This window comes from Scleropages formosus, chromosome 7 (assembly GCF_900964775.1).
Source record: "Scleropages formosus chromosome 7, fSclFor1.1, whole genome shotgun sequence".
NCBI lineage: Eukaryota > Metazoa > Chordata > Actinopteri > Osteoglossiformes > Osteoglossidae > Scleropages > Scleropages formosus.
In genome coordinates, this window is record NC_041812.1 from 2,363,368 (window position 1) to 2,375,920 (window position 12,553).

Genomic DNA, 12,553 nt, shown 5'->3' on the forward strand with positions numbered 1-12,553 from the left:
ATGTTATTAGTTAATCGGTGCATATGTGTAACAATAAAATATTTAACTTTACTTATGGAAGTAAGCATGCGTCTGTGCTTTATTGCCTGCTCCACAGTGTGGGTTAGACTGGGATCCACAGAAGAGCCGTCGAGAAGGAACTGAGTCCTCCGTCGACCCCTGTGCCGACAAAATAAACGGAATAAAACATGTGTGCGAGTCAAATAAATTCTAGGAGACATTTTTTGCTTTAAAGTTTCCCCGCTATCAGTCAGTAATGAGGGGGAACGTGGACTTGCCGCCGGTAGGTGTCGCCAGAGAGCAGCGGGAGAGTCTCTGTCCAACACGACATTTATCTCAAACATGGGGGACTGAGCGCTTTGGGTTCGAATCCCCTCTTGTGCAATAACCTTTATCAAAGGAGAACATAGCGTAGCGATTACAGCTGTTACTTTTGGACCTCAAGGTCTTAGGTTCAAATCCCACCTCTAGCGTTAGTACCCTTGAGCAGGGTATTTGTCCCAAATTACTCCAGTAAAATGACCCAGCTTTGTAAATAATTGTAAATTGCTCTGGAGAAAAACTAACTGCATAGAGTTGGATTTGAACCCATGTCTAAGGGTGTAGGTTGCTCAGAGGTGAAGGGTATAACCTTATCTGTTGTGGGTGAAAACTGGGCTGTAAGTGATACGTGTTCTGTAAATTCCGAGTCTTATTATGTTGAAAGTCAACGTTTCCACGATTAAAGCTAAACAGCAGGGTAATTCTTTACACTTCTGACTACTTGTACCTTACAATGTCTTGTATGGGGGCAGAACAGGAGCGCAGCGGCCGTTTGGGTGTAGGTTTGAATCCAGCTCAGTTCCTGTGAATTTCCCACGTTCTCCCCCTATTTTTTTCCCCCGTTTTCCTCCGGCTGCTCCGGTTTCCTCCCACTGTCCAAAGACGGGTTTCGGGTGAACTAGTGACGTTAAATTGCCGGTGGTGTGTGAGTGTCTGGGGAGCCTGTGATGGACCGGTGTCCCGTCCAGGGTGACACCCCCCGGCCCAAAGCCAGGTGATTCCGCGATGGGCTCCGGACTGTGGCGACCCTCTCCGGGACAAGCAGGTAACAGAAGCGAGTATTTTATATATATATATAAAAAATGTTCTCCGAGTGAAATGGTCATTAGAACGAGTCGAATTTACAAGTTTTCTTCTAACATCTACTGTATGTGTGTGTGTGTTTTCACTGAATGAAATGTGAAAGAAAACATCAAAGGCTGTTTGGTGTTTCTGAGCTAATAAAAGGTTGGAATCAAAGTGATTCGATAGACAGCATCAAAGCAATCAATGTACTGTACTGTAGCGCGTTTTGTGCCTTTATTACACTTCCGTTTCCCACTTTCACCATTCATCTCCACCCGCTCCCGCGCACTGACACGTGACTGGAACCGCTGCTACACGTGTAACCGATGCCGCCCCCCAGCGGATTCGCCACTGTTACCACTTCGCCACTAGGGGGCGCCACAGGAGAGCAGGACTGAGGCTGGAACGAGCACGGTACGTTACTGTACTACTGTCCGTAACTAGTCTATAGTGTTGCATTATCTTACCTTCTTACTTTTAGTGTATGAAAAAAATGTAAGAAGTATAAAAGCATTTTGGAGTCTGCGGTGGTTTTACGGAGTTTTCTTTACATTCTTCTACTTTGGCTCGTGGCAGTTTCCTCTCAGCCGCGTTTTACCGGCTTCTTGCTTCATATAAATATAATAATAATGGGCCTTACGGGTATGTTACTGGTATTTTACCGGCCCACGTTTCCACATGAAATCGGTATTGTTGTGTATTAATGATGTCCATCGCGTCTTCACAATGGAAAGTACTAGAAGAAGGCACACATGATATATGTCAATCATTATGTATCCAGTATATACATATATTATATCTAATTACCTATATCATTTCTATGTATGTAATCACACACACACACACACACGTATTATGTGTGTATCTGGTCGTAGCGGTGATGCGCCGACTGATGCAGCCCGCGTGCCCCGACTCGTGCCTCCCGAAATGGTGACCCGGCGCGCGGGCGCGCGTCACTCGGAAACGTGCGTGAACATTCCGTTTCCAGCACAGCGCTGTATTTACTTGCGCTCTTTCGCTGGGATTCCGTGAATGACAGCGCTGTCGACCACCCATCGCGCACGTTCGAAGTCACAACAGTTCCTCACAGCCAATGAGCTTCCGGGAACCCGGCTTCTCGCGCAGCAGCGAGTCAATGAGCGCCAATAGGAGCTCGGGGCGCCGCGGGGATCCGCCCTCGCTATAAACGCGACCAACCAGCACGGGACTCATGAATAATACATCGCATCGGCAGGAGAGTGACGCAGATACTAGACGCTCGAGTGGTTTTTTTTTTTTTGCGTGAAAATTGTTGGGAATTTTCTTGAATAAAAGCTTCGAAATTAATTTGCTTTATTTGAGAGAAGGCCGTGCCGCGTAACTGGTGTCAGGCGCTTTCCGCGCGCCCCTGCATGTCGCTATTTTCGGGCTCACACTAGCGAGGTAGCTAAGAGTTGATGTGTCGTTGCTAGAAAAAAGATGCCGCAGCCGAAATCCCGCAAGATCGCCATCCTGGGATACAGATCCGTGGGTAAGTGAGCGGGCGACTGAGCGGGCGACTGAGCGAGCGAGCGAGTGCCGCTGTGTTCCTCCGCTCCTCCTCCCGCTCCCACTCCCGCTGCCGCCGCCGCTCCGCTTCCCTTCCCTTCCCTTCCCTTCCCTTCCCTTCCTTCCCTTCCTTTCACCTCCCCTCCCTCCGGCTCCGGTCCGGCCAGGAGGCAGCCACTGACTGAGCGGGCCAGGCCGGCCAGGTGCCGACCCCTCCCGCTCGCTGCTGCAGCAGGACCGTCCGATCGATGCGGTGTCAGTGTCAGTGTCAGTGTCGGCGTCAAGACTGTGTGCTCCTGAGCGCGGCTGTCAGTGTGTGTTGGCGCCCATCCGTCGTCGTGGGGGGGCCCCGAACGGATCGAGGAGCAGCAGCAGCTCCGTCTCTCTCACACCGAACCGAACCGAACCGATCGGATCGGATCGGACGGACCGTCGACGTCCGTCCGTCGCTCGAAGTCCCGCAGAGATCCGGCGTAGCAGCGGGCGGCTCCGCGATCCGTTCGGGCCGTTCGAGGCTCCTCCGGTTGGTCCCCCCCCCCCTTCCCTGACGGCGAACCGAGATGCGGGACGAGCCGCAGCACCGACTAGTCCGCCGGTGTGTTTTACTTGCCTGGTGTGTGTGTGTGTGTGTGTGTGTGTGTGTGTGTGTGAGTGAGAGAGAGAGAGAAACACATGATGATAATCTCGATTTCCAGAGAAACCCGCCGCTCCTTCGCTCGAAACCTGCACACAGTGACTGCTGTTCCTGGGCGTTATTATTGTCCGGCAGTACTGGGTACTGGAAATCTTTCCCCAGTACTCGGTATACTGGGAATCGTTCTCTAGTACTCGGTGTACTGGGCATCGCTCGATTATAGGGCGACGATTGAAGTGTGTAAATCATGAGCACAAACGATACAATGTTTCGTCCGCTTTGTAAAGACGATACTTTGTGTGATTTTGTGCACATGATAATTTCCATTGATGCAAAATGTTTCATTATCTCTAATGCACATCGATGAACCACTTCATAAAACTGTCCCTGAACGTACTCTGGTAATACCTTCTCATGTTCTCAGTAAATTACATATAATGATGGTCCGGTGTTTAATTATATAGAATTATAATACAGTGAATTACGGATATATCTATGTTACATATAATTATACTTTGTATCATTGCATATTTGCTTAAAACTATACAAGGTATCAGCACTGTTCATACGCAGTTATATATAGCCAATGGTGAATGTACTGTGCTGATTCGGTGTATAATTATATACACTGTTAATTATTCACTGTATATAATTAAAAATAAACACACACAGACACTTGGTATATTGTGTGATTCTACAGAAGCACAGAGAGATGATTTGTTGTGTAACTGAGTTGTAACGTATTGATTACTGTCATCAATTCAATATGAACACATCGAATGTAGAGTCTTTAACTACAGGCAACGTGCACTTTTAATACTCTGTGTTTGTGTGTGCCATTTTCCTAGCATCCACTTCGGGTTGGAAAGACGACCGGGCCACTGTGCACCTGTACATGTACCTTTACTGTACTATAGTACGGTCGTTAGAGTCCTGTCCAGCACGGCCTGCGTTGAGTACAGAGAAATATTCCGACGGCACCGGTGGGGCTTGTGTTTCACTGGCACACGCGCTGTTACGAAACCGAGTGTAATCGACCCTCGACTTTTTTTGGGGGGGGGGGGGGGCGTTACGATAAAGTGCGTTTTTGACCCTTCGGAGGAGGAGCCACTTCATGCTGATCGCCGTGTGACGTTTCCCTCGTTGAACTGGGGAAAGTATGATTTTGAACGAAACGTCATCGTGTTTGCGGAGGGACCCCCGCAGAGCAACGGTGCATAATTTGGCCATTTATTTCGGTACAAATTCATCACATCCTTTGTTTGGGCCTCTTTATTGGTGTGCCTAGAATGAGCTTTATTGATGTTGTTATTATTAATAATTTGTAATAATTAATGCGCTGTGGCTCTTGATCCGCTGACTTGTCGTTAGTAGAATTTAGTTAAAACACTTAAACTGGCGCTAGTTTTGAACCTTTCGTGCCGATGATGCTGCGGAATGGAGCACATTGTTATCGGGTGTAATTTAGCGCTGGCGAACGGAGGCCGCAGCGATCGCCGGAACGATGCTGACGCGGGGCCCTACGGGCGATCGGAGGGGGGACGTGAGCATCGCGCACCAACGAGAGCTGACCTTTGACCCGGCTCCGTAACTTCTCCTCGTCCTTTGACACGCGGCGTCGAACCCGACGCTCGCGCATCCGAGACGTGTTACGGGTCCAAAGTGTTTCCGAGTCATTTGCATATTGTGACAAATTAATAACGATGAGTAAATGTGTGAAAAAAGAGGACAAGATGTCTCCCGGGTGGCACAGCGGGCAGCGCTGGTGCCGCGCAGCTCCTGAGCTTTGGGTTCAGATGTGGGATTGAGTGACACTCAGTCTGTGTGGAGTTTGCCTCTTCTCCCCATTTTCGTGTGGCCTCCTGCAATAGGGTCCTGACCGTCGCCACCCTGCGTCGTGCCGTCGGTGACGTCTGCGACCGCGCGCCGTTACGTACGGCGGAGCCGCGCGGGGCTGCCCTGTTCCACACGCGCCGTGTCCGCGTCGCCCCGAATAACGTCGTATTCGGCGCCGCCTTCAGCCTCCTCGTCCACGTCGGCTCGGACGTCCCTTCGATGACCCCCGGGAAGCACGGCCCGCGTTCCGGTTCCACGCACGGCGCACGTCCCCTTTTCCGGCTCGCTCGCCGGTTTCGCTCGCACGTCTGGAAAGAAGTAGATGATGAGAAACTATGAATAGGCGACACGTTGTTCCCTCCCTCTCTGAGTATTTATAGCCGGAAGGGCAGCGGGAATCGCAGGCGCTCGTATCGCGGCGCAATGGAACCTCGTCGGAAATTGGGTTACCGCGGTGAATCGGCGCGTGCCGTCTCAACGCTCGGCTTTCCGATGATCGTACAGGGAGGAGCAAGATGACTGTCTTTGAGTCATCGCTCCGGACACATTGTTACTGTGTCGGGCGCGCGCACTGAACCGTTGCGTCGCTGCGCCTGTTGAAGGAGAACTCGAGAAGACGCCGAGATGCCGGTCTCTGTTACGAGGGGAGCGTGACACGCACCCCCTGGTCTGTTCGTAGGACGCACCTGGGCTGCGGGTTGGAATCTGCAGCGTTCGTATGGTCTCCTCTTGCGTGTGTGGGTTTCCTCCAGGTGCTCTGGTTTCCTCCCACACTGCAAAGACATGCGTTTCCAGTAAACCGGTGCCTCTCACTCTCCCGTAGCCCGTGTACGTGTGTGTGTGTGTGTGTGTGTGTGTGTGTGTGTGTGTGTGTGTGTGTGTGTGTGTGGTCGCCTGCCCCGCTCCACACCCTGCGCTTCCGGGATAGGCTCCGCTCCAGGGTGACCCTGCGACCGGACAAGTGGTTGTCGATGCCGGGTGGATGAGAGGGAGCGTCGGCGGGGCTCGCTCGGGATTCCTCCCGAGTTCATTGGCGATTGAGATGTGAAGCGACGCTTCCGGAAACATATTTCTCCGTACGTTCGGGCTGCGGATGGAGAGATGAGCGTGAAAAGCGGAGCGGTTAATAGCTGTATGAGGAAGTGCCTTTAGAAATAATTTGGGGCAGCATCACGGAGCAGCATCACGGAGCACTTCGATGAGCCTCGAGGGGCGCGTAGCGGTTCCATGTGCCGCTGCCAAGCCCGGGACGTTGGCCTGCGTTGAAAGGCAGAAATATGAATTTGGGGAATTGTGAATGAGTGGTTTCCGCGGCCCTCTCTCGCGCTCTTCTCGAACCCCAGTGCGTGAGGTGGCTCAATGGATCAAAGCGGAAACCGCGAGAGAGAGAGAGAGAGAGAGAGAGAGAGAAAGAGAGAGAAACCGAACAATGCTGGGAACGGGCGGAATGTGCCGGAGTTTTCGCGCAGCCGAGCTGTCGGACACATGCAAATTCCGCCGAGGCTCCGAACGTCGTGCCCGCGGAAGCTGTTTAATATTCTGACGTTATTTATACCGTTCGCTTCTCACAGCCTGGTGAAACGGACCGCGCTAATAAAAGTTACGGGCCGTAATACATCGTGCGCTTTTACGTTGCCTCGGAATCCGACAGGAGCAAAGCGCACGACGCTGTAGTTCCTGGGAGGTCGTTGGGTTCGTTGACGCTCGGCCTACGTGATTTTCTTTTCTCATCCCCCCCCCCCGAGGACGTCGGCGCTTCACGAACCGCAGGTCTCCCAATGACTCCGCGAGCAGCCGTCATTCCTGCCGTGAGACGTCTGGGTTTGTCGTTCCCGCCCGATGCGAACGACGCGCCAGAAGGACGTCGCCGTCCGCGTCCGTAGAAGCGCACGTTCTGCCGGAAGATGCGTCAGTTGGCGCGCGGCTGAGAGCGCCTTCCACATTCATCGAGAGTGCAGCACGCGAGTCGCGATGCGGGGAGACGTCAGCGTGCGAAGGTGTGTTTTTTTTTTTTTTTATACACCAGTCAACCGATGTGCTGCGCTCACGAAGTCGCGTTTTCCTCACCATCTTATCGGGGCCTCGAGTTGTTAACGACGAAGGAAGAACTCGGCGCTTTCGCTCGTCTCCGGTCGGTGGCGTCTGTCTCGGACCGTAGAGGCTCGCGTGGAATTCGGAGGGATACCGGTCGGCCGGCCGGCGTACGTCACGAGCTCGACTCGGGTCGACTCGGAGACTTTGAGTTCTCTCCGCCGCCCGGGGATGAGCGCTGCCGGCCGCTCGGTCGATGCTGCCGACGCGATGAGGGAGGACGTGCCGGAGATGGTTCCTCGCCTTTGGCCGTGTGACGTTGACACCTCTGCTCGACCTTAGACCGGCAGACCTCCTCGTCATTCCTTGGTCCTGGACACACGTGGCACATATTTTAATTTCGTAAACGAAACTTGATGTCGAGTCGGACTTTTGGGTTTTGCTTCGAGCTTCGTTTTGCCGAGACCTTTAGCGGAGGGGGTGGAACAGCCAACGGAAAGTGAACGCCGAGGCTGTGGTATACACACCTCCGGCAATGCTTCTTTCCCAGCATTCCTTGTGTTTTGGAATCGACTGGGGTTAAGAAGACTTGATCATCCGCTACACCCCAGTCAGACTGCTACGCTCTTCCGCTTATGCCCACCTAGTGGTCCCACGTAGGAAAGGTAAAGTACGAAGGTTGTTGGTTCGGGCTCCGCTGTGGTGGAACGACCTCCCCCTGTCACTCAGAACTGCTGAATCTCTGTCCACATTTAAAAAGGGTCTTCAAACTCACGTCTTCCAGACTCACTTCTCCCGTCATCTCTTAAGTTCATGTAAGGTGTCTGTGTTCATGCAACATAACTTTGAGATGATGCCCAAATCAATCCTTTATGCAGCCACTCCTGTAATTTAACGTAAATGTTTATATGTTTCTTTAAAAAAATTATTACTAGGGAGGTGATCAAGGATCATCGATATTCGGATAAAGTTTTATGCAGCTACTCGTGTGATGAACGTTGGTTCATATGGTGGAAAGAAACAAATGAACTGTACTTAAGAATCACACGTCTGCATCTCAGTGTCTCTTCCTGCTCATGTAATGAACACATCGTATTTTCTATGAGATGTTCGTCACTTGGGAGAAAAGCGTCCGATAAGTGAATAATATAAATGTAAGAAACACTCCCAGAATTTCCTGTTGTTACTTCATGGCTGGAACATCTTTGTACACGTGACCCTCATTATGGAGACTAGATCCGACGTTGGACTGAAACGCACAGATTGGAGCTCCTCGTCGAGCGAAACGTGATACGCGGCATCGTGAGTAATAGGAGCGAGAATCCAGTCCCATTAGTAACGGGATTCCTCGTGGATGTTGCGTTAGAAAGTATCCTGTATGAAACGTTTTTTTCCAGGACGAAGCAGCAGTCGTTCCGTCGCGCTGCCTCGTTTGGAAGGGGCCGTTTCCCAGCGCAGTGCAGACGCTCTCCAGACCTATTTTTAGAAGGAATCTTTTTTCCTTTTCTCTGGCTTTTTCTCTTTTTGTAGCTTCTTCGCTTCATTCATTAACTTCATAACGTGCTGTCTTATGCGAAGCATGAAATCGGCGCTCTGTAGCCAGACGCTCGCGAGCCTTTCGTGGGCACGGCCCTCGCGGCGGAACAAGACGGTCCGCAGACCGTCGGCGAGGAGGCCGAGCTTCGAAGCAGCACGCCCTTCCGGACGAGAGAGGCGCGAGGAAGGGTCACCGTGGACCAGGGCTGGGACCCAAAGCTCCGCTCTCCACTCTCGCGGTTGAACGCGAACGGCAGGTTTCGCTGCCGAGAGCTCGGATGAACCGCGGCGTCGCGTTTCCCTCCATTTTTGCAGTAAAATGTGACTCCTCTCCCCTCCGTCTTAATGGAAGCAGTGACCTCCGCAGCATCTCGGTGTGGAAAAGGTACCGTATGCAAATGAGCCACCTGGTGCAGCATCCGTGCGGGTATTTTTAGCTCGGTGTTCTGTTTCGCCGGGCTCTGTCGGGAGGCAGCGCTCGACAACCCCGCAGACGCGGTGCGCGGTCCGGACCAGAGCGGTCAGTAGTGCCACACGCCGGACGCCGTACAACTGCAGTGACCTTTGTGATGTCACCCAACGTCATGGTGCTCCCAGGTTCGGCGTCTCCAACAGAACTGTTAGAATTTGGCAGTTTTGTCGCGCGGAAATATTGCTTCGAAAAGTTACCTGTAACATGCCGAGCCGGGCGGGGAGGAGGGCGGAGTCCGGGGTAAGCCAGCCGCTGCTGGGGCTAATTGCAACCTCTATTTCTCCCAGAGAGAGAGAGAGAGAGCGCCACGACCCTGGGCCCGACCACCACCCCGAAGCAGTGCCCTGCTCTACCGGTTCCCCCCTTCCCCCCGCTGTTATCCTCCCCTGCACCGCCCTAAATAAATATGCCGAGAGGCGAGCACCTCACCTGTCCTGCCTCCTCTGTCACATTACCTTTAAAGCTTATACATTCAGTTAATTAATTATTTTTTTTATGGAATTAGTCTGAAATGTTACGTTTTGAACACTAATTTTTACATTTATCTGATGCTTTTTCTCCGAAGCAACTCACGGTGCCTACAGTTATTTACCCTTTTATGCAGCTGGGTCATTTTACTGGAGTAATTCAGGGTAGGTACCTTGATCGAGGGTTCTGCGGCCGCAGCTGGAGGTGGGATTCAAACCTGTGGCCTTTGTGTCCAGACGCAGCAGCTCTAACCACCAACTACCAGCTGCGACCCTTTTCTATGTGTTTATAGTGTATATTTGTTGTAATTTATGTAAAACATCTGTACCGTTTGTACGCTGAACGGCTGTTGTTGCACAGTCTCGTGTTTTTACCGCAATTTTATACACGAAGCGGTGTGAAAACTGAGGAATGCCCGTCCCGGCGAAGGGCCCCTTCGCGCCGCTCCGCGCCGCCGTGCGCTCCCGGCCCAAACCGCGAGTCCCGGCGCCGGACGTAGACGGACGCGCATAGGGATTTCGGGGAGGAAGCGTTACGTAACGAGAGACTCGCGCTAAGATCCCAGAGCGCGGTGGAGCGGGACCCTCCGGTGGGTTCGAGGGTCGTCGAGCGCGCGCCGTTGTCGCTCTTCGCCGCGGCCCTCCATCGCGTTCCCGCCTCACGCGGAGCGAGCAAACGCTCGCTCGTACGTCGTCGCGCGTCTCGAACGGGTGGCTTCTCCCTCCGACGATTGATACTTGGCGTCGTCGCGCAGCGGTCGGTGCCTCGGAGACGTGCGGCGACCCTTCGGCGGCTTCCGCGAGACGCTCGGTTATTGGTTATCCTGCGTATTGCCCCGAGTCCCAAGAAGGAAGCGTTGACCGCAAAAAGATCGGGGCGAAAGGAACGTGTGCGTGAACGGGCTCGGAGTCGAGCGGAGGCCCGAGAGCGATGCTCTCGGACCGCGCGCTCCGTTTCGCTCTCGCCGTCGCTTGCGAAATGAGTTATTTATGAATTCGCGTATTTATTAAAATCTGATTATTCGTAGCATGGCAACATAATGGACACTTTTCTATACCTGTTGAGTATTTCGTTCAAGGCACCAGATACTTGAGGTGAGGTGGTAAAGAGTTGGAGGTTCAATGGTGTCGGGCTGGATTGAGGGGTGTCGGGCTTCGGGACGGGAGTCGATGGGGACGCGGCAGGTTCGTTTTTCGTTATCGAATCGAAAATGAGCAAATGTAAATGCTTGGGAGAGTAAGTGATAGAATTCGGTACTTTTTCTACCCGTCCGATAAATTTCAGGAGCCCCTTGTCTTAAACATAGTCGCGGTGAGACAAAGCCTGTTCCGGAATCACCCTGGACGGGACGCCAGTCCATCTCAGGGTAGTCGATAATTTTTGTTAAAAATATTATAAGGTACCTTGCCTGGAAATACATTATATTTCATGATTTAATAGATTTCAGGTGAGTTTTTTTTTTTTTTTTTTTCTTTGTTCTGGGAATCGATTATTTATTTTTTTATTTTCCCTGAAGTAGTCAGGATAATGTGAGCGTCTCGGAACAGGAAATCACTTAATGGACTGATTTTATGGAACGAATTAAACCGGTTTGTCGAGGGATGGGTCTGTTCGGTCCTGAGGAAAGGCAGCTTCCGTTTTCCGAGGATGGGAAGTCGGCGTTGTGAAGAGCTTTGGAATTTATACCCCGCGTCTTGCGACGCACCTGGACGCATCGCCCGTGGTGTAATCCGGGCTCGTGGGATTTCGGTGTCTTCCGAAGTCGCGTTCCCTCGCGAGGGCGACCCGCCCGGGGTCCGTCGTGTCCCGGCCTGCCCCCGAGTAGTTGTGTCTTGAACCCACGGCTCACCTCCCGCTCCGCGGCCCTCCGGATACCTTGTCCGCAGCCCCGGTAACGACCGCGAAGCCGTAGACGCCGTGATGTGCCTCGGAAGCGAAATCCGTGCCGTGAAGCACTTTAAAAAAGCTATAAGTAACTCACGGTTCATTGATATAAATTTTCCCGGATCCTTTCCGGTCATTTGGCTCGATATTCTTGCACGAAAGCATTTGCCTTAATGTGTCCCGTTCGTGTAATCGCGCTTTCGTAAGGATCTAAGAAGTGGAGGAAATCAAAATGCGGATGTTCCGAGGCCGGGCTGGAGCGCGATTTCGTTAATCGGCCGTTCGTGCCCCGAGCCTCCCTTGTCGGTCCGCGGGGCGTCGGCCGACTCGAACGGACTCGGGCGTCCCCTCCGGTCGCTCGAGGATGAAGCTGAACCCCTGGATGAGGAAGTGATGGCAAAACCTGGCTGCTTTCAGCGTTTTCTTCTCAGCTTTACTAAAGAAAAGCATTTGGGCCGCGTCCGTGTTACTAAGGGGCTGGGCTGGGCTGGGCTGGGCTGGGCTGGGCTGGGTTGGGGGGGGGGGGGGTCACGGAGCGCAGCTCGGGGCTGTTGGGGAGGAACCGCGGTTCACGCGGTGCGTTGGGCGAGAACCTCGGCAGGGTTTGTGCACCTGGGTGGCGGATGCTCGGCGTTCTCGAGGTCAGAGCACCGTGATTCCGTTAGAGAGTCCCGCCGGAGCGTGGCGTCGAGGAGGAGGGGCTCCGGAGCCGTGCGGAGGGGATGCCGGTCGGTCTACAGCCTTTAAATCGGAGGTCCGTCTGTTGGGACTCGAGGCGGTCGGAAATGCACGATGTCGGATCGGGATATTTCCCGTGCGACGATATCGTAACCCGGCCTCATTTTGATTCTTCCCTCTATTTCTTTTCCCAGCATGCATTTCCCGTGCATTCCATTTGGAAGTTCGCGAAAAGTATGATGCCTTTAGTGTCTCCGTGCAGCTTTTGACTGAAACCCTGATACTTATTGGAACTTTTTTGGTGTCTCCAATGTGCCGGACTGATCTGGCGGCCCATGCCAACCCCCCCCCCCCCTCCCCGGGAGGCTGCGGGGGGTCGT

At 52.9% G+C, this 12,553-nt stretch overlaps 1 protein-coding gene across 1 annotated transcript in view; it reads left to right on the forward strand.

Annotated features, from left to right (window-relative positions):
• The first annotated feature begins 2,336 nt into the window (after positions 1-2,336).
• rheb (Ras homolog, mTORC1 binding) overlaps positions 2,337-12,553 on the forward strand; it is a 30,209-nt gene continuing 19,992 nt past the window's right edge. Inside the window, exon 1 of the mRNA XM_018741762.2 lies at positions 2,337-2,617. Within this exon, the coding sequence (XP_018597278.1) occupies positions 2,566-2,617 (52 nt within the window). The 5' untranslated portion in view covers positions 2,337-2,565. The remainder of the gene's footprint in view (positions 2,618-12,553) is intronic.